The 25525-nt window shown below is 35.6% G+C and overlaps 1 protein-coding gene across 5 annotated transcripts in view; it reads right to left on the bottom strand.

Annotated features, from left to right (window-relative positions):
• The window catches only part of LOC103126218 (triadin), a 279909-nt gene that overhangs the window by 66629 nt on the left and 187755 nt on the right, over window positions 1–25525 (bottom strand). For 4 of the 5 annotated variants that reach the window (XM_060190509.1, XM_060190512.1, XM_060190510.1 and 1 more), the window contains exons 10-11: window positions 17852–17911; window positions 16314–16373 (exon numbers count right to left, since the gene is read on the bottom strand). In XM_060190509.1, coding sequence (XP_060046492.1) covers window positions 16314–16373; window positions 17852–17911 — 120 coding nt within the window. The remainder of the gene's footprint in view (window positions 1–16313; window positions 16374–17851; window positions 17912–25525) is intronic. The other variant, XM_060190513.1, reaches the window with a different exon arrangement.

The raw sequence follows: 25525 nt of genomic DNA, 5'->3' as shown, positions 1-25525 counted from the left end.
GAGGGAGACCAGAGCACTGTTCTGAAATATATGTGATGCTGCATGTAATTCCTGTTTCTACTGACTCTGTTTGATCCCAGGGATTGAACCTGTCCTCTCACATATGCATTCCTGTGCTGAGCTAACTCATAGGTTGTCGTGTACGTGTGTGTGTGTGTGTCTGCCTGTCTGTCTGTCTGTTGGTTTTCTCTTCTCATATCCTAAGAAAAACTCTAAGTTACATCATTCTTCAACAAACTGATAAAGATCAATAAGTATAGCAAACAAGAAGGACCTAAAAAAGACAACGATGCGGGTACTTAATCAAATAGTTTCTACTTAGACCTAGATACCCTCTTCACCTACTTCCTATTTCACTTCCCCTAATCACTCTAAGTTCAACCATGTCAGATAAAGTAAGGGAGTCCTGGGATTCTCACTAGATATCATGGGCCTAGACCTTTACCCAATCCCTTTCTCCACCCTCACTGGTCATCTCCATCAGGAACAACATAAACATAACAACTGTAAAAAATGGCGACTAATCCCTAGCACTGCAAAAACGGTATCACCTGTTTTCCATCTATACCATGCCTCGGCCTCGCATGAGCTTAATGTGCAGCTTGGCGATACGAGAATCCGGCATGAAGCCCAGCCAGTCTATCTTGGCGTTACTCTCGATTGCACTCTGTCATTTCACGAACATCTCATAAAAACTGCAGCAAAGGTGGGCGCGAGGAATAACATCATTGCAAGACTGGCCAGCTCCTCATGGGGCGCGAGTGCTTCCACACTACGATCATCCTCTCTGGCATTATGCTATTCCACTGCAGAATACTGTGCCCCAGGATGGTTCCGTAGCCCCCATGTCCACTTGGTCGACTCCAAATTATATTCCTCCATGAGAATAATTTCTGGAACCATCCGTTCCACCCCGGTTCCATTACTGCCAGTTCTTAGCAACATCGCCCCGCCAGATATTTGTTGGGATGCGGCATCATCTAAGTTCATTTCCCACGTCTACGCTCAACCGGACCTGCCAATATACGCGGATATCTTCGCCCACCCTGTCCAACGCTTGACGTCTCGTCACCCAATCTGGTCCCCTACGCCTACACTGAACTTCTCTGTTCCAGACTCTTGGAAACAGAGTTGGCAGTCAGCTGAGGTAAAGAACAAACACCTCATCACAGACCCCTGCAAGCGTCAACCTGGCTTTGACCTAGCACGTTATGATTGGGCCCTCCTCAATCGCTATCGAACAGGCCATGGCCGGTGCACCGCTATGTTTCATCACTGGGGAGCCAGAGACGACCCGAACTGCCCCCTGCGGCTACAGACAGACTATGACCCACATAGTCAACGACTGCCACCTCTCCAGATTCAAAGGAGGTCTCGAAACTTTACATCAGGCTCAACCTGATGCTGTTGACTGGCTACGGAAGAAGGGCAAACGCTAGAAGAAGGAACAACATCATGAACCCTGTTGTAGTCCTCTACAGGACCTTACCCTCAAGGTAGAACAACAGTGGTAGAATCTGCCCCACTCTCCACAGGAAGGCTGGGTCAACATCCTCTGCCACTTGAGGAAGACTGGTCCTAAAATGACTACAGCCTAGAATGTTCCTAGGTATGACTATGAAATGCAAGTTCAGACCTACAAGGCAGAGGTTACAAAGGTTCTGTGCAATATGAATAGACATGGGTCCCAGATCAGATCTATGGAGTTTACAATTAACTGTATTTATATACTTTTCCCATATTTGGGAGCTACTTTCTTCCCTTATCCAGCTTTCTAGTCCTATTTCCAACTCTGACACCATCTCCCCCAGACAATACCTTTAACCAACCATATTAACCATCAGGTTTAGGCAAAAATTAGTGAAGTCATGGGCTTTTTGGAATATACCTAAACTAGACTTAGCATTTCCAAAATGGAGACTCCAAATCTTATCTGCTATATTCTTACCTTTAGGCTCTTGATTATTCAAGAATCTGTTCTGTTTTATATCTTAATGCTTTTCAGCCTCTAAGTCGCAGTTGCTACTGTGATGCCAATCTGACTTCCCTGGGCAGATGACCTCACTAATGAGTCTTGGAAGCCCACCCCTCCCGAGCCCTACCTCACTAGGGAAAGATAGAAATAGGCTAGGAGTATGGGTCGACCTGCCAATTCCAATGTCCAGCAGAGAAACAATTACAGAAAGTAGACCCCGCCCCCTGCACCTTCTGCACCCCATAAAGACCATTGGTCCATAGTCCCAGAGGGATAAAAGAATAGGAAAGCTTCCGATGGAGGGGATGGGATATAGAATTCTGATGGTGGAAATTGGATAGAATTGTATCCCTCTTATCTCAAAATCTTGTCAATCATTACTAAATCAATAATTTATTTCAAAAAAAATTTCAGAATGACACTTCATTCTTTTACTGTGTGTGTGATATTCCCAATAAAATTTAATTTATAAAGTTTTACTAGAGGCCACTTTTTTACTTTTAAACTAAATTTCTTTCATAAAAATAATCCAATATGAAACTATAAGAAATGAATCAAGATGTTCAGACAATAAAGAGACTATTGATAAGTCAATATATTCAGAGAAGAAACATTGATAATATTCCTCAAATGTACTGCCAACCTTATTGAAAATATGCCATACTATAAACTATAAATGTTTCATATCAAATACTGAATTTGTTTTTGTATTCAGTAGAGCATAGTTCAGATTCTCTAGACTACACATAAAAAGATTTAAAAACTGTAACTGGTTATGTTTCCCTATTTCCTAGGACTAAATAATTTTTAAAATGTATTTTATGAAAGAAAGGAGGGGGAAAATGGAGAGGAAAGAGAAGAGAGGTGAGGGGGTGAAGGGAGAAGGCAGAGGAGTGAGGAAAGAGAGAATTAGTATCACTGTGGCATGTGTGATATCAGAAGCAAGTCTATTAGCTGCACTACCTCTCCAACTGGCAGTGTAATTGTAATTTGTTTTTACAAATTTTTAATAATAGCTTTAAAGTTTCTTTTCAACCCAAATGCCTTCATGGCATTTTGTATTTGTCTTGAACATATTTTGTATGATTTAAATCAGTAGCTAGAAAAACAGAGGACTATCTCAAGAGGTGCCACACTCTATCACAGTATTAATTTTATGTCACCTAACGAGTATAGCTTTTATACACTAACTTTGATGTGATATAAGAGATAAGACGTACTGGTTAACAAGTCAGTATATTTGCAGATTTGTGCCATTACAAAAACCCTTATCTTCAAAACAATAAGCAACTGTTGTCTTACATGATTTCTATGAGTACAAAATACTTGAAATGCATTCTCTTGCCTCCAGAGAATTTTAGACATTGTAAATGTTTTTAATATAGTCAAGTTGCCATCATCTGAACTTAGGCTTTCAACCTAATCTATCTGGATACAAAAAAAAAAAAAAAAACCTCATTCAAATGCAATCTTTTATTGCTGTGTGACGACAGAGTACCACTAGAATAAAAAAAAAACAGCACTTGAAATTATGAGTTATATAAAGTCTTATTTCTGCCAGAGATCCATGTTTTCATTTACCTGAGCAAATTATCTAAAATTTTCACCTAGAATGGACATTGACATAATTAGTCTTAGTTCACACACAATTTTTCAAATACCTGTACTTTATAATCTTATACAAACTGGTTAATTACCACAAATAGGTGAAATAAAGTGATCTGTATTTCAGAGTGTTTAATGAATTATAATACTAAGTGAATGTGCTTATCAAATCTTGGGCAAATATACATGTATACACTACAAATATTGTATCTGTTGTTGTTTGTCTTATTTTGTCATAGCCAACTCTTTACCAGTCTGGGTCAATATTTTTAGACAGAGAAGAAGAGAGAGAGAGAGAGAGAAAGAGAGATACTGAGATTGAAGCTCTCTTCAGTACAGTGGGACTGCTCCAGAATCTGAGTCATGTGTGTATAGCAGATACACATGACCTTCCAAATAAGCTATCTCACCAGCCCAGTCACTTGTTAGTCAAACATAAAAAGACAGAGGGAACATAACAACCTATAATCTCTAAATACAAGTTTAGAAATTAAGAAATGGGGAGTCGGGCTGTAGTGCAGCGGGTTAAGCGCAGGTGACGCAAAGCACAAGGACCGGCATAAGGATCCCGGTTCGAACCCCGGCTCCCCACCTGCAGGGGAGTCGCTTCACAGGCGGTGAAGCAGGTCTGCAGGTGTCTATCTTTCTCTCCTCCTCTCTGTCTTCCCCTCCTCTCTCCATTTCTCTCTGTCCTATCCAACAACATCAACAACAATAATAACTACAACAATAAAACAACAAGGGCAACAAAAGGGAATAAATAAATTAAATAAATTTTAAAAAATTTAAAAAAAGAAATTAAGAAATGTTTTTTAAAAATCTTAGTAGGGAGCATACTTGAAAGATATATTCCAAAATATATCTTTATATAAATATTTCAAGGAAGTTTACTTTTAATTACATATACATGTATTTCAGTGGTCTGTAACCTGCCATAGAAATTATCTTGAGCTCTAGAACCAGAATAACTAGTAACAAAAAGATTTATAAAGTAAAATAGATAACATTTTATGTCTGGAAGGCATAAAATTTAATGATATATCCAAAGCTATAAGCTTCTGTCAAGGATTCTTTGCAAGATCTCAGTGACAGCTAAAGATCTAATATAGAGAAATTAAATAACTAATGGCTTTAGTTTGTGAAAAAATTAATAGCACTTGCCCAATAGAATATTTGGAAATGGTGGATGAATATATGTGGATTTATTATTTAAATAACACATGCCTTAAGGGGTTTATTCTATATTAATTTTATATGATTAACTTAATCATATAAAATTTTCGGGGTATCTCTCTCCTTCTCCAGCGGGGTGGTCTCCAGGGGAAAGGTAACGGGCTGGTTCTTTCTCGCTCACGACAGGGGTGACACGAAGTAAAAGACACCAGGGGATTCAGCGTGTCTAGAATCTGAGTCCTAAAATCACAGAATCCTAGAGTTCGTTTAGTAGCAAAGTGGACATGAGTTAAATAGAAAAGCAATGGAGGTAATTATTGTTGAAATATGTCAGAAATTACAGGTTTCTTAACAGCATGCCCCTAAGGTAGGAGGCTGGTATGACAGGAATTGATGAGATACAAGACAGTTATTTTCCATGACACAAGCAACTTAATTATCCAAAGGTATTTGAGAGAAGCATAGGGGTTAAACCCATAGGGTGAGACAGAAAGAAGATGGATATCAAAAGGCCATATATTTTGAAATTTCTCTTGTCTGGACTCTGAGGTGTGTGATGAAGTGTGTGATAAGGTGTGTTCTTCTGTGATCAGAAGGTGACTTTGAATAAGTGAATCTGCGGCCATGTGGCCTGCAGTTAATGGAGGGAAGTATTGGAGTTACTGTGGGCCTGAGAGTCAAGAAGGAAAGAACCAAGTCTGAGCTTTCCCTCTTATGCTCACCTCTGTTGAGAGAGACTTACCAAGAGGTTATCTTCTCAGACCTCCATCCAAAGATGGGGGTGGTTCTCCCTAAGCTCTATCAGGCTTACACATGTTCCCAACATCTTCTCCTGATTTCTTTAATTAATGAAGAGTGTTTATGGATCAATGTCAGTTAGAGCATTTCTTTCCTCTAAAGGAATATGAGTGTAAGGGTGAACTGAGACTCTCTGTACTGTAACATTAATTATGTCATGTATGCGTTTCTTGAGGAATTGAATGAGGCAAGGAATAATCAGCGATAGAGCTACCATAGCTAGCAAAGGGCCTAGGAGAGGTGTTTCACTGCTCTGTGCTGACCTTTTTTTTTTTTTCAGATAGAAAAAGAGACAGAGGGAGAGAGGGAAAGATACCACAGCAGGACACTTCACAAGTAGTGAAGCAGGTCTGCAGGTGTCTCTTTCCCTTCCTCTCTATCTCCCCCTCCTCTCACAGTTTCTCTCTGTCCTATCCAATAAAATGGAAAAAAATACCAAAAATAAAAAAGAAGAAAGAAAAAAGAAAAAGAAAGATACCACAACACTAAGACATCCCCCAATGCTACAGGGGGTAAATCTGAATCTGAGGTGTGTGCATGACAAAGCAAGTACACTATTTTGGTAAACTGGGTTATTGACCTGTCACAGAGACATTTTAATTTCTAATGGGTTTTTTTAAAAAAATTGATTAACCAATTAATAAGACAGAGAGAAGCTGAAGATGGAAGAGGACACATAAAGGGAGAAACAGATACTTGCAGCACTACTTCATCCACTACTCCTGAAACTCCATGTTCCCCTTGCCTTTGCAGATGGGTATTGGGGGCTTGAACCTGAGTCTTTGTGCATTATAACACCTGCACTCAACCAGATGCACTACTGCCTAGTTTCCTGAGCATTTTTTACTGAGTAGACAACTCATATAAAGCAAATTTTATAAATTTGCATTTGTCATTCACTAAACATCAAGGACACCAAAAGTATACAGTTTTCTATAATAAAGGATTTTAATTCAACATATTTACCCTTGGGATTTTTATTTTCTCACCAAAGAGATATCTAAATTTATTACAAGACAATATAGCTTGATTCCTTTTTGTATTTTGAAAACAACTATTCTTTTTTTCAAACTTTCTGAGCATCTGTTGCATTATTTAAAAAAATGTGGAGATCATTTTTCATTCCTGTGCTGCTCATCTAACAACTAATCCTAAAATTTCTTTTATATCTGCACATATAACTTTTTTACAACTACAGTTTTTTAAAATATGTGCTTTGTTATATATCTGTACATTTCCATTCCAATCCAACTGCTCTTATCTCTTCTGACCTCATTTCACAACTTCTGAGAAACACCCACAGAATTGACAACTTATTTCTTGAAACATCCATTTCTTATTTTTTAAGCTTTCTTCTTTTAAATATTTATTTATTACTGGATAGAGACAGAGAGGAATTGAGATAAGTTGGGGAGATAGAGACAGAGAGAGACGCCTGCAGCTCTTCTCCACCACTCGTGAAGCTTTTCCCCTGAAGGTGGGGGACCAGGACCTTGAACCTGGGTCCTTGTGCACTCTAGTATGTGCATGTAAGCAGGTGTGCCACCACTGGCCTCCAAAACATCTGATTCTGAGTTGGCTATGATACTAGAACTCTTTTGCTCCTCCTTTAGTTTCTCTGCAAATTTCTTTCAGCATCTTTTGCTTTGTTTTCCATTTCTTGGTCTGTAGATAGAGAAATTTCACAGGTCTTGGTTTTATATTCTGTTTCTTTTGACACATTCAGAGTAATCTCATCTATATCCGTGATACTAAGTATGAGCTCTGGGTATTATTGTACAAAGAATTTCATAAGTCCCATAGATGAGTGCAACTATCAGTTCAGAGCTACGGAGCCACACAGCCTAGATTAAAATTCTGATTCTGACATATATTAACAGGACCTTGGGCAACTTTACTCTTCTATATCTTACAACCTTTATGAGGGTCATAAGTGTATTTTCTATTTTCTATTTTTTGAGAGAATTAAAATTTGTAAAGCACCTGAAATAGTTCTTGAGACAAACTTTGTATTGAACATCAAATTCTAGAGAAAACTCTTTGATGTTTCACTGTTACAACTATTCCCCACTAAAATAAATGCTATCACCTCTTAAATGGTTTTTTCTTCCTTCAAATTCCTTATAACATTAAAACATATGTGTAGTCAAAATACACCAGAATATTTTCTCTACTTTCAGCACCATTCAATAATTTTCCACTACACTTTTAATAAATGCAAATATATGTGGCTTTACACTTTCTGACCTGTTATATTTCCTCTTATACAGATCACATAGGCATATATAATGCATGTGTTTACACAAAAATCACATCATACAAAGATGGAGAATTCAAAGATATCATTCTTCTAATTTTAATTACAGTTGAAATTCTGTTTATATTTCTTTTTCAAATTATTTTATTGGAAGAATAGTACAGATTCTCTGTTCAAGTCTTATCTCCATTTTTTATGGGGTTGTTTTTTTTTCTTGCCAAGGTTAGTGCTTTTATTATAGTGTTTTTTTATTATCTGCTCTTTGCCTGATGTGTGGTATGTAAAGATCTCCCATACTCTAAGGTTTCTTTCTGTTTTGGTGGTGGTTCCTTTTGCTGTGCAGAAGCTTTTCAGTTAGATGTAGCCTCAGTGGATTATTATTATTATTATTATTATTATTATTATTATTATATTTCACTTCCCCTTGCGTAAGTCATCAAAGATATTTTTGGAGGGTTTTTTACTGGTTTATGTTTATATAAATTTCTCTATAGTGAGACAAAGATATGTTGAATAGACACAGTATAAAATTTTTACTTATTTTTCTAGCTTATTAAATATTCCAGTGAATACAGTTATAATAATATCAGGAGTAATAACATCGGACTAATAATATAGATAACAGATTTGTGGACTTAAATTCTTAAATTTTTCATCACATGTTAACTTACCACTGGTTAAAACAAAGTTACTCCTAGATGTCTACAATTGAGAAAGTACAATATGAAGTTTAAATTGTAATGTACACTTAATGCTCTTATGTATATTTTATAGCTTAATAAGAAATCAAGGCAATTCATTAGGTTTTATAGTAATAAGATTATGTTTAAATTTAGATCCTTGATATTACTTTTAAAGCTTAGATTGAAAAGAGTTCAGTTAATGTTTTCCTCTAAATTTTAATGCTTAAGAAGCAAGGCCAGAAAAGGGAAACACCAGTTGAAACTTAAGCTGGGTGTGGTGGTGGACTGCACCAAAGCAAAGGACTTTGGGGAAGGAGAAAAATAGATGGGATAGAGGGGGCTCTGGAGTGCTGGGGTCCTGGGGCATTTTGATGGAAAATGATTTAGGCTGGGAAAGAAACTTGTCTTGTACATAGCAATCCCAACCTAGGGCAGATGAGAGATTGTACTTGTGTCAACAGTGACATTATAAATACTTAATCCTCCAATAAACTAGAAAAAAAGTAATTCAATTAATGTTTTCCTCTAAATATGTGGTGGATTTTTATCAAACATTAAAATCTTATTTACCTTTTTTGCATGGTAAAATATGGTGGTTCAATTTAGTTCTTCTGAATATTTCAACCCAATTTTAACAATAAATGGAGAAAGGAGATTTATCCCAGGAACACAAGGCATGTAATGTCAACCCTTCCTCTCCAGTATTCTGGTGAGACCTTTTCCTAGCTCATAGAACTGAGTTCCATTTCGGGTGGTGCACTTCCTAACAAAGCCACAGAACCTAGATACAGACCAGTGCCCATGAGACAGATCACATATACACATGTATCCATTAGTTAGGGGAAAATATAGACCTTAATGTAAAAGTGCACAATAGTTTGCAGTGACTCAATAAGTGCAGCAAGCAAGTGAAAAGCCCTGAAAAAGAAGCTTAAAAAAACAAAAACAAAAACAAAAACAAAACAACGTAGGTACCATAAAGTACTTAATCAAATAGTTTTGGCTTAGACCTACATACCCTTCTCACCCAATTCCTATTTAACTTCCCTCAGTCCCTCAAAGGCTACCCTTGTCAGATAAAGTAAGAACTACAGAGGCTGGATGGCGGCAAGAGACTGGTACACTCCAGTGTCGGTTATCCTGGTCATTACCAGGCCACCCTTTCACCAGGGCGCAAGTCAGGAAAACTGGGATTCCCACTTAGATGCGATGGGCTAGACTTCTGGCGGATACCTCTCTCCATGATCGCTGGTCATCTCCATCAGGAATAGCATCATGGACCAGCTTGTGGGCCTCTCCGGAAACCACCATTTTTAAAAGCTGAGAAGTATTCCAGTATATATATATTACAACTTTCTCAGCCATTCATCTGTTGTTGGACACCTGGGTTGCTACCAGATTTTGGCTATTACAAATTGTGCTACTATGAACATAGGTATACCTAAATCTTTTTGGATGGGTGTGATTGGTTCTTTAGGACATATCCCCAGGAGAGGAACTGCAGGGTTATTGTGAAGGTCCACTTCAGAGTTCTCCAGACTGTTCTCCACAGGGGTTGGGCCAATTTACATTCCTACCAGCAATGCAGAATTATTCTTTTGTCCCACAAACTCTTCAGTATTCATTGTTGCTGTCATTTCTGATTATGACATTCTCACAGGGGTGAGGTGGTATCTCACTGTTGTCTTTATTTAAGTTTCTCTAACAATCAATGACTTGGAGCAAATTTTCATATGCCTGTTGGCCTTTTGTATCTCTTTTGCAGTGAATATTCTGTTCATATCCTCTCTCCACTTTTGAATTGGGTCATTTGTTGTTTGTTTTTTTTTTTTTTTTTTTTTTTTTTTGGTAAGTTTGGTGAGCTCTTTATATATTTTGGTTATTTGCCCCTTAACTGATGTATGGCATGTAAAGATCGTCTCCCATTCTGTGAGGAGTTTCTTTGGGTGACGGTTTCTTTTGCTGTGGACAAGTTTTTCAATCTGATGCAGTCCCACTAGTTTATTTTCATTTAGTCTTCCTTAATTGGGTCTGTATCCAGATGCCCTTGAGATTTAGATGGAAAAGTTTCACCAATATTTTCCTCTAAGAATTTGATAGTTTCTGGTCTAACCTCCAAGTCCTTGATCCATTTGAAGTTTACTTTAGTTTCTGGTGAGATATAGTGTTTCAGTTTCATTTTTCTGCATGTTTCAATCCAGTTTTCCCATCACCATTTATTAAAGAGACCCTCCTTTCTCCATTTAAAAGTTTGGGCCACCTTATCAAAGATGAGATGTCCATAAGTGTGGGGTTTATTTCTGGGCTTTCAATTCTGTTTCAATGATCTGTGTATCTACTTTTGTTCTAGTACCAGTCAGTTTTAATTACAATGTCTGGGTGTATGGCTAGACCTGTCAACGCCCATGTCCAGCATAGAAGCAAATACAGAAGCCAGGCCTTCCACCTTCTGCTCCCCATAAATATTTTTGGTTGATAATCCCAGGGGAGATAAGCAACAAAGAAACTTCTAAGGGGAAGAGGAGACATGGAACTCTGGTAGTGGGAATTGAATTGTATGTAATTGCAACCTACTTTTTTTTTAAATTATATTTATTTTTCCTTTTGTTGCCTTTGTTTTTTATTATTGTTGTAGTTATTATTGTTGTTGCTATTGATGTCATCGTTGTTAAGCAGGACAGAGAGAAATGGAGAGAGGAGGGGAAGACAGGGATGGGGAAGAAAAAGATAGACACCCACAGACCTATTTCACCACCTGTGAAGTGACTCCCCTGCAGGTGGGGAGCCTGGGGCTCCAACCAGGATCTTTACACCAGTCCTTGAGTTTCGCACCACTTGTGCTTAACCCACTGTATTACTGCCTGACTTCCCTCTATTGTAACGCTCTTATCCCACAGTCTTGTCAATCAACATTAAATCACTAATAAAAATGTAAAAATAAATAATTAAAATTTTAAAAAAGAATTTAAATATTAGGTGTATTTACATCTATATCACAATAAAGTAAGTGTAATAAAAGTTACATAATTCAAAAGATAAACAAATGCATATTGTATACATATGAATAATATAAATTGATATAAAATATTATGAAAATGTATATTAAATAAGCAATGATATAGATTTAATATTTTTAATTGAGGGGATTAATAGTTTTAAAATACAGTTGTTCAGATACGTGTAAAATTTCCCTCAGCCTAAGTCTTCCTTTACCACCCTGTACCAGGACTTAAAAGTCACCTCCTCAAGCCCCTGACCGCACCCTAGTTCCTTTACTTTGGTGCAATATACCAAACCCAGTCCAAGTTCTACCTTGTGTTTCCCATTTTTTGTTATTATTATTATATGTTATTATCATTATTTTGTTATTATTTCTCAAGTTCTATTCATGAGTGAGACCATCCCTTATCCATACTTTTCTTTCTGGCTTATCTCACTTAACATGATTCCTTCAAGCTTATTCAAGATGAACTGAACAAGGTGAATTCATCACTCTTAGTAGTTGAGTACTATTCCATTTTGTGTATAGATCACACCTTTCTTAGCCACTCCTCTTTGGTTGGACACCTAGGTTGCTTCCAGGTTTTGGCTATGAGAAACTATGCTACTATGAACGTAAGTATACATAGATCTTTTTGGATGACTGTGCTTGATTCCTTAGGATATATCCTCAGGACAGGAATTGCAGGGTCATAGGGTAGGTCCATTTCTAGCCTTCAGAGAGTTCTCCAGACTGCTCTCCACAGGGGTAGGGCCAAATTACATTCCCACCAGTAGTAGTAAAGCTTACCCAAGCAAGCTTTCCAGCATTTGTTGTTACTATACTTGTATCAAGACAGATTTATGCCTTATAAATCTGTCACTATTTGGGACAAAAGTAATGATGTCACATGTTCTAACATATTCTTCTGACTATTTTAGGAAGAAATACCATATGGGCTCTCCAAAAACCCAGATTTTTCTCAATTTCTCTCATTATCACTGAAAAAGTTTACTGCTTTCACAACAAATTTCAAACTGGCTGTTTTAAAAACTATATTGTTTTCCCTTGAAAACATAGTTGAAGAATTATTAAATTCTACTACAAATCACAAGCTAAAAATACAAGAGGGGAAGGGAAAAGGTGCAGAAGGAGTTGACATCTTGGTGCAAGACAGTGGGAAAGGATCCAAGTTGAGGTAAGAGTGTTCTGCAAACATCCTCTCTAGGGACATAAAAAATTATACTCATTTGTCAACCACTGTACAAATACTGTATTGTGTTAAAAAACAAAAAGAGAGAGAGAGACTGGGAGTCGGGTGTTAGCACAGTGAGTTAAGTGCACATGGCACAAAACGCAAGGACCGGAGTAAGGATCTCCGTTCGAGCCCCAGCTCCCCACCTGCAGGGGAGTCACTTCACAGGCAGTGAAGCAGGTCTGCAGGTGTCTTTCTCTCCACCTCTCTGTCTTCCCCTCCTCTCTGGATTTTTCTCTGTCCTATCCAACAACGAACGACATCAACAACAACAATAATAACTACAACAAGGCTACAACAACAAGGGCAACAAAAAAGGGGGGAAAATGGCCTCCAGGAGCAATGGATTCATGGTGCAGGCACCGAGCTCCAGCAATAACTCTGGAGGCAAATAAAAAAAGAGAGAGAGAGAGAGATACAGTAGTACCATGCCACCTTTCATGATACTTCCTCTTTATATAACTCTCCATGTGGCAGCCAGAAACTAGAACCTGGATCCTCAGGCATGATAAATACACTCTACCAGGTAAGCTTTACATTACAGTGCACAGGAACCCAGGTTCAAGCCCCTGGTCCCCACCTGCAGGGGGAAAGCTTCACAAGTGATGAAACAGGGCTGCAGATGTCTCTCTGTCTCTTTCCCGCTCTATCTCCCCCGTCCCTTCTTAATTTATGGCTGTCTCTAGCAAATAAAGATAATATATATATATAATTATATATATTATATTATTTTATTTTTTTACCAGAGCAGTGCTCAGCTTATGGTGGTATGGGGGATGGAACCTGTCACTTTGCAGCCTCAGGCACAAGAGTCTTTTTCAATAAATTTTCAAATGATGTTAAAGACCATGTGGTGAGTTACTCAGAAGCTGTTTCTCTCCTATATTTACAGGAGGTATATATACATTTAATAAATTACCATCACACTTTTTCTTCCTAATTTTCTCTATTCTTGCTTGTCTATCTGTGTGAGAAATTAACTTAGTTAGTCCCTCCTGCCTAGGAAAGCAGATGCTTGGGTAGACAAACAGGAAGTAAACATGTTCTGTGACCTTGGGGCCATGCCTGTTCCTTCACATGTCTGTAGTCCTGGCCTTCTGGCTGGACTTATGTCGTTTTTTCATTCACCATGTGTATAAAAAAAAAGGTTGGGAAGAAGGCCCTGAGAATTTTGAAAGAAGTTGTAGAGCTTTAAAGAGGGGTCTTAAAAGAGCTGCTATTGGAGATGTACAGAAGCTGACTCAGAGCGCTGGCCAGAGCTGCTGAGTCTGGGACAGCTGAAGACACGAGAGGGAGCTATGCTGAGGGATATGATGACATAGGGACACCAAACAGAGGCTAGCTGAGCTGCACTGAAGAAAGCTGAGCAGAAAGGAGCTAAAATGCCCTGGTTCCCTGACAGAATAAAGTTGTGCCTCTGGTTTAAGGCCCAGTGACTTCTTTCAGCTCCTGCCACCTCCTGATCTGATCGCTGCTCGGATCGGGCAGTGTGCTGGCATGTCACTGTCCAGCCGTGAAGAACCCAGAGGGTTACAGAATTACTTAGAATTACTTATTTCCACCCCCATATACTCTATAATTACAATTATAATTATTTATTAACATTAAGTACAATGTGTAATTGGCTATAGAGAAACAGGCACACAGGATACCTGTAAGCTCCTTCTTGAATATTTCAAACATAATTATGGGGACTCTGTTTTAGGTTTATTTCACTCCACTTACAGTGATACGCAGGAAATTTTAAAAAATTCTCATTGGCTACTAAGAATAATCAACAGTTAGTATGAGGTCCTATGATCTTCTTTCACAGGGTCCTACACCACCACCTTATTTCCCCCTCTACATTTGCTGGTACTTCTTAGGAACGCAAGAACTTTCACTAATTTCATTGGGTCAGGTTTTCCATCTATGGACAGTGTTTTATGTTGAAATTCTCCTTCAGTCTCATTCAGTTAAGCATATCTTCCAGCTCATTTTCTAAACTATCGCTCAAGCATATTATTACACAAGAAAGATCTAGAGACCTCATTTGCTTAAAGTGTTAATAGCTTAAAGGAATTAGTTTGTCACCCCATACACACAAGCCTCAGGAGATTTGTATTTTAACAGTAGACAATTCCTTCAGAACTCAAAGGAATAGATTATTTATCATGGTGGAATTTCAAGCATCTGACACTAGTGGAGGAAATATTTGGGGCGAGTACTTTTACCATCAAACCATAATACATGACATGATTCTTTTTCACCTAGACTTAAACAGAATAGAAGCCAGTATTCATATTTGGACATGAGTAAAAGCAGAACTAAATATAAAGCAAAAATGTAAACTAGTAAATATCCTTATATCTTAACAAAACTCTCTTTATCTTGGCAAAGTAAAGCTATTATATTACATAGCTTTTCTTAATTTTGTAATGTCTTCACCAAGATGGACTTAAAGTTTTTCTCAGCATTACTGATTCTCAGACTTCTTTTTAAAAATATTTATTTATTCCCTTTTGCTGCCCTTGTTGTTTTAGTTATTATTGTTGTTGTTACTGATGCTGTCGTTGTTGGATAGGACAAAGAGAAATGGAGAGAGGAGGGGAAGACAGAAATGGGGAGAGAAAGATAGACACCAGCAGACCTGCTTCGCCATTTGTGAAGTGACTCCCCAGCAGGTGGGGCGCCCGGAATTTGAACCTGGGTCCTTAAGCTGGTCCTTGTGCTTTGTGCCACCTGAGTTTAACCCTATTCTCAGGCTTCTTAATGACTTTAAACTATTGATTTCCTTTGCTAAGAGCATTTACTTTAGAAAATTCATATTTGCAAATTTTATCTCTGTTCCTTTGAGATACAACTAATTTTTAGAATTTCTTTTAATTTTATAATTTAGAAAAACCTTCCTCAAAGAATTTGGAACTCTCTTTTGAAGTGTTCTTCAAGGAAGATAGCATCTGTTATTTCCTCGTTTTTGTGAAAGAGTAGGAACCTACCTCACTTGAATATTTTGCCTCAAATTATAAAACTCTATTTCTATCTTGAAGATAAGAGGTTTTTTTCCCCTTTGAGTAAGGTCAATTATTAAACATAAATGACTTAAAATTCCCTGTTTTCTATTTCAACTCTTTAAAATGTATCTGATTTTTTCCCAAGTGTAATTGAGTTCAGGTTCATTTTGGTCTTTCTCTATTGCAATAACTGTGTCTTGGTGCCAGCATGATGAATCCACTGCTCCTGTGGGCCTTTTTTTTTTTTTTTTTTACTGGATTGGAAGGAGAGAAGTTGTCGGGGGAGGGGGAGGGGAGACAGAGATGGAGAGAGTAAGATAGACACCTGCAGACCTGATTCACAGTTTGTGAAGTGTTCCTCTTGCAGGTGGGAAGGGGGGCTTCAAACCAGGGTTCTTATGTATAGTGAATCTGCATTTAACCAGGCGCACCGCAGCCAGTCCCTTTTATACCTTTATTCAAAGCAATTTTCCCTTGGAAAGAATGCACACCAACAGATTCAATTGTCTATATCTCATTGTGTTTTCCTTTTTCTTAAGATTCTTTCATGAAAAACACACCCAGGACATAATATAAGGAAACAAAGTAAAGTACCTTTTTTTTTCAAGTCAATAGCAATTTCCTTCTCAGTTTTCTTTTTGACATCTTCTTTTTCTAGTAACAAAGTAAAAAAAATTATAAGTCTCTGTTTAATTCTTATTTATTTCTGGATATTCGGAAGTGCCTTATATAACAGTCGTAAGTCAGAGCCATAAATTATGGCATGTCATAGTGTTGTGTATTGTCTTTAGATCAAGCTGTAACTAGTTTAAAACATACATATTGAAAATAATTTATTAAATGTTACCTGCACTAACACGCCACTGAAAACTTATAGGAAATTCAGATATATGAGGGACACTAATGGAGATTAGTAATCTAATCTAAGACCCTATGTTGGAACAAGGTGATAGTTTAGTGGAGAGTCAAATGCACTAATGTATCTTGTGGAAACATACCCTTGTGATAGCAACAATCTTGTGAATCAACATTCTCTCAATAAAATGATATTGAGGCTAGGGAAAAAACCCCCACAAAACTACTATCTATAAAGAAATAAACATGGGGGGTTACCGGGCTGTGGTGTACCTTGTTAAGTACACATAATACAAGGTGTAAAGTTCCACTCAAAGATTCCAGGTTTGAGCCCCGGGCTCTCCAACTGCAGGGTGGCCACTTCACAAGTGGTGAAGCAAGTCTGCAGGTCTGTATCTTTCTCTTTCTCCCATCCTTATGTTCCCCCGTCCCCTTTCAATTTCTCTCTGTCCTATCCAAAAAAGTAAATAAAATAAATAAAATTAAATAAATTTAAAAAATGGCCACAGGAGCAGTGGATTTGTAATGCAAGTGCAGAGTCCCAACAATAACCCTGGAGGCAATAAATAAATAAATAAATACATAAAGCAAGTTGATAAGCCAACTCCTTCCTTATGTTAAATAATATGTAAAATACCTAGCTTTATCCATTGACATTTTCACTAAACTGTGAATGAATTCAGTAGAAATCATCAAATTCATAACATCTATATATTAAAGTATATTCTGAATTATATATTCAGTATATTCTGAATTAAAGAGATGTGGGACTTCTCAAAAAAAATTTTTTTGCAACAATTTTTTTTTAATTTTTTTAAACATTTTATTTATTTTCCCTTTTGTTGTCCTTGTTGTTTAACATTGTTGTGGTTATTGATGTCGTTGTTGTTGGATAGGACAGAGAGAAATGGAGAGAGGAGGGAAAGACAGAGAAGGGGAGAGAAAGACAGACACCTGCAGACCTGCTTCACGGCTTGTGAAGCGACTCCCCTGCAGGTGGGGTGCCAGGGCTGGAACCTGGATCCTTAAGCGGATTCTTGGGCTTTGTGCCACGTGCGCTTAACCCACTGCACCACCGCCGAACTCCCTGCAACAAATTTTTTAAAAGTGCCTAGGTATGTATTAAATTTTTAAAAATATATCAAATCACTTTCATTTAAAATATGTATAAATCTCCAAAACCATTGTCAACATACTAGAATACTCTCTTAGAAAAGAGAAACTTTACCAGTACTGTGAATAACAATTTATATATGCTTTGTTTTTAAATTACTCACCTTTCTTTTTTGTTTCAGAAGTCACTTTCTTTTCAGCTTTCTTCTTTTCCTCTTCTTTTTCTAAAGAATTAATTTAAAATATCATCTTTAGAAATATTCATCCAAAAAGAAAGACAAGTTTTGAATGAAACATTATCTTTAGGTACTTTTTTTTCCTACAGATACATCTGTGACTTAGGTCAATATTATTGAATATTATTAAATCTTATTTTCCCATTTGCAAAATAATAGGATTGTCTCAGTGTTAGACAATATTTACAAAGCCCACTACGTATATCACAGAAATGCAAAAAAAAAAAGTTGTGTGCCAATCATCATATTACTTCCAAATAATGAAAAAAGAAAGTTTCATTTTTTTGAAGCAAAGAATTCTTTGTGGAGTACCTATAGTAATATATTAATGTATAAAATTCAAATATAATTTTCAAGGAATGTTACAATAAACAATCTTATGTTGTAGGAAGTGTATTTTATAGAGCCTAGTCAGTGATGTACCTGATAAAGCATTCATGTTATAATGTGCAAGGACCCATGTTCAAGCCTATGCTCCCCACCTCCAGGGAGTTTCACAGACAGTGCAGCAGTGCAGCAGGTTCTCTTTTTTTCTCTCCCTCTCTAGCGCCCTTTGCCTCTCAAATTCTCCCTGTCAAATAAATAAATACTTTAAAATAAATAATTATATTTGTATTCTTAGTATCAGAAAAAAATAAAATAAACCATGTATGTTATCTATTTTAACTTTTTTTTTTTTAACCTGTCTCTTGTCAATGGACATTGGAACCTGGTGACAGTTGTCTGGCAGTGAGTTGGGGATGTAACTTTGAGTGCCCTTTCTGAGTAAATTGTAGCAACAGAGTGCTCAGGAATCTGCAGTCAGAGGTTGCAGTGTCTGAATGTCACATAGAATAGTTTCTGGAAGCTTTATAAGTCTTTGTGAAAGATTTGTTTCTGTGATCTGGGGAGCCATAAATAAGAGAGGCAGAAGAAACTTCAAGTACTTAACACTTAATCACATTACAAGTGGACAATCCAGGATATTTTTCTGGTAAGTGTATTCATTCCAAACAACTAATTTTTGTTTAAGTACGAAATTTTAAAATGGAATATTAAGTGCTTCTAGGCTTATGGCAGTGATAAGCACAATTCATGCGAGACATTTTTTTTTAATCTTCAATTAATAGTGCTATTTTCCTGGTAACTGAAATAACTTTCTCTTTGCTACTTGTCTCTCATCTCAAGTATAGATGCAAGCATTACAAGATTTTCATTATCCAGAACTATGATCAGTTGATTACTATGCTGAAAAATTCAATGTATGGTTCTATTATGAATGCCTGAGTTATCTACTAATGACTGCATCTTATTAAATACTGGAATTAATTCATTCCCTTAGGTGAAGAGATTTTTTTTTACCTATAAGATCACAGACAACACTATCCTTCAACATTAGAAGTATAATTGTAAAAGAACTCTTTCGCATGACTCTAAGAGATAAGTTAAAGCCATAGAGAGAAATATATTAACAGTCTTGCCTAAATGTGTCTGCCATATACCATTCCAACTCATCCAATTTTTCATAGCTGTAGAGTCAGAAATAAACAAACTTAATTCCATTTTGTCTTTTCCTAAATGTTTATGCATATTAAATATGCAAATCTTGGATAAAAATCTGAATAAAGATACTTTTGATTTAAATACCACTACTTTCAAATTCTGTGGCAGAAATTTTATGTAGGAGAGTATTTTACATCTCATCTAGATAAATACATATGCCAGACAGACGAATTGTCATTTGTGAGACATCACTTTTTGGTGCCACTTGCCAAACTGGAAGATAATTAAAATAAAGATAACCTATAAATATATCTTAGCTTATGTCAAGCATCAGTACCATAATCACGGTAAGATCTCAACTCACTATCCATGTTTCTAAATTTCTTAGTGTAGGAGAATAAATGTTTCATTTAAAAATTAATGTTAATTCATCAGTGTTTTGCTGAATTTTAGAATGAAAGTATATATTTGACACTATAAGATGGAAGGCATTTTTTTTATCTTTTCTGTTTGTTTGTTTATGAGAATGTTCTTGTGTCATAACTTCTATCCATTGAAGTAATATAGTAGGATTTTATTGTGGTGCTACAATATACATACCTTAGTTCAGATCGAATTAATTCTTCCATTATACACTCTGCCTGTGATTATGGCTCTATTCCGAGAGGGTTATGAATAAGAATATAAGTCCACAAAAAGCAGATATAAATTATGAACTTTAATAAGATTTTTATGAATTAGACCTTTAAGCTGCCATTGTGAGACTTATTTTATTCATGGTGTATTCATTTAAAATATCAACCTCAGAAGATTCTGCATTTCTTCAAAGCAATATTGGTTCTATTCTATATGTGATCTGACAGCAATAGAATTAGATTTTTCATTTATGAAATATATAAGTAACATAATTATACTCTGCTTGCATATGAAAGTAGCCAATGTTTCTTTTACAAAAATCATCTTTCTGATTTTGTTGTCACCCAATAATTTGCACTACTCTTTCCCTCTATACCAGACTATGTACCCACATAACTGATTCCCTCTTCACTCTCACTACCAATTTATTTGCTGTTTGTAAAAACCAAAGGAGTTTTCAGAGGGCTTCTGATTTAACCATGTCTATGGAAAGAGAACCTATCAGCTTATTGTCTTTCTCTGTCAAACATAAATTAAAAAAAAAAAAAAAGCCCTAATGTAAAGACTCTTTCTGACAGAGATCACAGAAAAGCCTGGTTGGGACTGAAATTCTCTCCACAATGAGCCATTCTGATCCTCAAACACATTATTAGTTCCAGCATAAATTAACATCAGATGAAAGAAAAATTAAATTACTTACTTTATACTTTCTAAACTATTGTAATGGGTTTGTCTCTTGTTTCTAAGTTTTATGCCATAGCAGTGGCAGAGAATGTATACAGTAAATTGTAATTGTGAACAAGCATTCTAAGGTGCTTGTTTCGGGCAAAAGGGGAAAAAGAACAGCAAATGTCTCATTTTCATCTTATGCTTTATTTCCCCTCTCTTTGCGATTCTATTATAGAGGTTATCCAAATTTTATATGTCATAATGAATGATGTTTTTCTAACCTTCCATGACTGGGATTCGGGTATTTTTAGTCTAAGTTAAGTAAATAAAACTGCTTTTCTACAAACAATTAGAAAATGGCAGTTGGTAAAGGGCACACAGAAATAGTCAGGACTGCATTAGTGGAGAACCAACAATACAAAACAATATAAAAATTCTACTGGTTTCTGAAATAGATAAAGAGCAAAAAATTTAACAGTTAGAAATTTGTTTTAAACATATTAAAGAAATGTGTCCCCATACCCCGTTCCCTTAAATTATATATATATATATATATATATATACACTCATAGATATGGTGTGTGGAAAATACTATTTATCTGTAATGCACTAGAAATTAATGAAAAAAAGGAAATTTTTAACATTTTTTATTTTACCAGTTTCTTTCCGTCCCACAAAAATTCAACATGTACAAGTAGAAAGATGACTATTTTTTGAACTGGTTATTTTATTTTTCTTTCTGTGACAAGGCTGTCATAGAGCCTAGATTAACAATTATCTATGACTAGTACCCTGATATGATCACAAAACATGGCAATGGACTTGATGAACTTAGTTTCTTGTTGCTGCTTCATTATTCCTCAGATGAAGATGCACATCAAAGTGCATTTGTCACCAAACTGTAATTTAGCTGTGAGTTTGTAGTATGTCACCTTTGATAAGTTGAGGTATATTACTTAGAGATTTTATTACAAATTTGTGCTCAATCTTGTGAAATTCCTCTTCTACATTTTAGTCAGGGAAGTTTATCATATGAAAATCAGTAAAAACAATACACTATACCAATAAATGGAAAGACAAACAGCATAATATCACTGGATATAATTCCAATTTAAGACTTAAAAATATTGTGGGAAGGGACTGGATGGTGGCTTACCTGGTTGAGGGCACATATTACAATGCACAGGGGAAAAGGTTTAAGCCCCAGGCCCCCACCTGCAGGGGAAAAGCTTTGCAAGTGGTAAAGCAGGCCTGCAGGTATCTCTCTTTCTCTCTCCTGTTCTGTCACCCCATTCCCTTTCAATTTATGGCTATCTCTTTCCAACAAATAAAGATAATAATTTTTTTCAATGTTGTGGGAAAAGACTTAACAACAGTTATTTTATACAGCTAGAGCAAAACAAAAGGGGAAAAAAAATCAAATCTGCAACAGGGATAAAATGTTTTTCTCATAGACACAGGCCAGTGAAAAAGAGGTTAATAATTTTCACAAAATATCACTTTAATAACCAATAGTAGGGAATCAAAACTAAATAGAGAAAAGTTCTAGTTTTAGAGATATAAATTTTTATGACATATATGTGGTGTCTATTAAGATCTACATTTATAGATATAAAAACCCCCATTCCTTCCCATTTTTAATTTCCTTAACACTTTCAAAATATTTTTTTGTATTTTTTAAATTACTTAATAAGCAGTTGTTAAAACTTATCTACTTTTTCATGACACTAAGTTGAATATCACAAGCAAGAATTTCAACATCACTATTTTGTTCTATTTAGTCCTACAACTATTTTTGTCATAAGAAATGATTTGTCTAAGACTTCAGAATGGTATGAAAATAAATTAAAGATTTACAGAAAACTCTCAAACAACTAATGTTGTATTATGTATTATAAATTCCTCCAAAGATTAATTTACCTGAGGTTCCCAACCCTTGCTCATCTCATCTGATCTACTGAAGATCTTCTCTACACCAAAAGTTCACTAATAATTTATTCCACATTGGTTTCCTATTTACCTCTACTGATCTTTATTCTGTCAGCTCTCACATCTTATTTATTTTCTCCTAGGAGTTGCCATTCCTATTAAAACATGAATTGTTTTATTCTCCGAGTTCTCTTAAATTCACCCAACCAATCTTAAGCAGAACACAAACACTGAAGTCATACCTAGACAGGATGAAGCAGAAGACAAAACTTACGGCATAACTGAATTACTGCTCAGTAATTAAGATGGGAGGAAAAACTTTAAATACAGGTGTTAATATTTGTGTCCACATTACAAATGTAAACAATAATTTTAAAAAAACTTTAAAAAGTCCACTGAAAGTTTAAAAAAAATGAATAAAGTCTGAAATAGTTAATAGCAGTTTACCAAAGCCAATTTGTTTGTATTTGTTAGGTCATGTAATGTACTAATAGTGAAAAAATTCTTGTTGAAGGGTTTGTCAAAATTCTATGTACTACCTTTACAATGTTTCTGTAAATAAAAAGTCATTTCAACATGAAAAGTTTAAAAAAAATCAATAACTATCAGAAATCTTTTAGTCTAAAATGAAGGCATTATTTTCTTTTTCTTATGCTATGTACTGTTTAACAGTTGTTTTTGGTCAAAAATCAGTCTAGAGGTTGCTGTGAAGGCATTTTTTTAGATATAATTTAATATTTATTTGCTTACTTAATTTGTTTTTGCAGAACTAATGGAGTAAGAAAAAGGAAAGAAAGAAAAATTAAAGGGAGGAAGAAAGACAGAGAAAAAGGAAGAAAGGAAGGAAATAAGGAAGGAAATATATATATTTAAGTTTAAAGTCTAGCTGAGCCTCATATCTGCAAAGTAGGCACAGAAACATCAGTCAAATAAAAGAACTGAATATTAAATAAGGAAAAGCTAGAAAATGCAATGTACAGTTGTTGGAATATAGTCTATTCCCAGGAAAAGGTCAGGATTATTTTTAACTCTACTAACAAGAGTTAGTTATTCTTGCAAGGTGCCTCATATGCTACAGGGCTATGTTTTCTGAGCTCTATAAATGTTTCGGTTCATTAGGAAACTTGTATTGTATTAGAAAGAAATGTTCTTTGTGTTGAAAAAAAAAAGAAAGAGAAGGACATCTAATCTCACAATCTCATTTTGATTCACTGCCAAAGTAACAAATATCATTTTACAGAGTGCTGATGACGTGTTCCCTGCTAAAATGCATCGCTTACACTGAGCTTCCTTCTCCTAGTGTTACAAAGCTGGTAGGCATGTAAAACACTTTTTCTTACACGTTTTCAGGTTTGGTCTAAAAAAAAAAAAGCCATCCTTTTAGTCTTACTTTAACTCTATCTCTGATCAAGACTTTATAACTATGGTATCCATTAGATATTTACCCTATATTTCAAATGTGCCAGGGATTGTGATACACCCAGGCAACACAAAGCTGGTCTCACTATCATCTTCCAAAACCTGTTTTTATTCTTAATGTCTCTCATTTGCCAAGGTCAGATAAGACATTAACAATTATCCTCAACCTTGAGTTAATTGCTAGTTTAAGATAATAGAAATAGACGAAGCCTAGCTTCCAATTCCAATTATATACTGTTTGAACTAGGCTATCTTTTATTTATTTTTATTTTTATTTTTTTTATATATTTTTTTTATTTAAGAAAGGATTAATTAACAAAACCATAGGGTAGGAGGAGTACAACTGCACACAATTCCCACCGCCCAATCTCCATATCCCACCCCCTCCCCCGATAGCTTTCCCATGAACTAGGCTATCTTAAGGAGTTTATATAATTCGTATCTCTAGTAGAGTGAGTAAACCCTAGTCATTTTTTGGAGTTGCTTTGAATATTAAGAGCAGTTATTTAGATATAACATAATTTTCTCCATGAGCAACACTTTCCTAAATGTGTATTATTGCCAAAATTTGAAATCCTACCCCATATTCATTCATGATGTAAAATGCAATTATCATCATACATCTACTCTGTTAAGTTTCTCTATCAGGCTAATCTAGTCTTGTAGGAGGGATGTAAGTTTCAGCTGTGAACAAAAAACTTTTTGGGATATGATTCCAGTCCTGTGCTAAGAAATTATATAAAGTTCATGTACATTGATTAATGTCGTAATATACTTACCATACTTATGTTTATTTTCTATAGGTATTTAATGAGAATTAAAATATGTTGTTTTCAAAAATATAGCATGAAAAATGGTTAGCTAGCTATATGAAAGATATATAGATAGATAAATTATAAAAATAATAGCAATTAATATTTGAGTGCAGAACGATACTAGACACTATAGTAGGCTGTTTTATACATTATTTCATTTCATCCTTAGTGACTTTCAAAGTAGGCACTAAAAGTAATGTTTTTTTTATTACTAAAGATGAATACTATTAAAGATGCCAAAAGAGAGTTTATCTCACCCCACAACAAAGGAAAATATTACATTAACTAAAAGTTTGATAAAATTTATTATTTCATAGAATTAATGGAATAAGAACTGGGGCCAAATTTCGATTTTATTATTTTATGCTTTCTGCCTCACAGGGTATATATCTCTCTGAAGAGCTAAGGTGATAAAGTTCTTAGTTTAATAGAATTGTAAATAAAATGTTACTAGCTTCCTTAGAGCACTGTCCTCAGATGCATCCTCGGTAGGAAATCATCTATAATAAATTTCTTATGTTCCTTTTTCCTCTGTGTAAATACTACGAACTTATTCTTCATGACCCAATGCATCTTTGCCATATTATTCTATAACTTTGCCTCACTCATGTTTCACTTTCACTCTAACTTTTATAATCTTTATGATGTGTAC

This window comes from Erinaceus europaeus, chromosome 4, assembly GCF_950295315.1.
Source record: "Erinaceus europaeus chromosome 4, mEriEur2.1, whole genome shotgun sequence".
Lineage (NCBI taxonomy): Eukaryota > Metazoa > Chordata > Mammalia > Eulipotyphla > Erinaceidae > Erinaceus > Erinaceus europaeus.
This window is presented reverse-complemented; position numbering and strand designations above follow the sequence as displayed.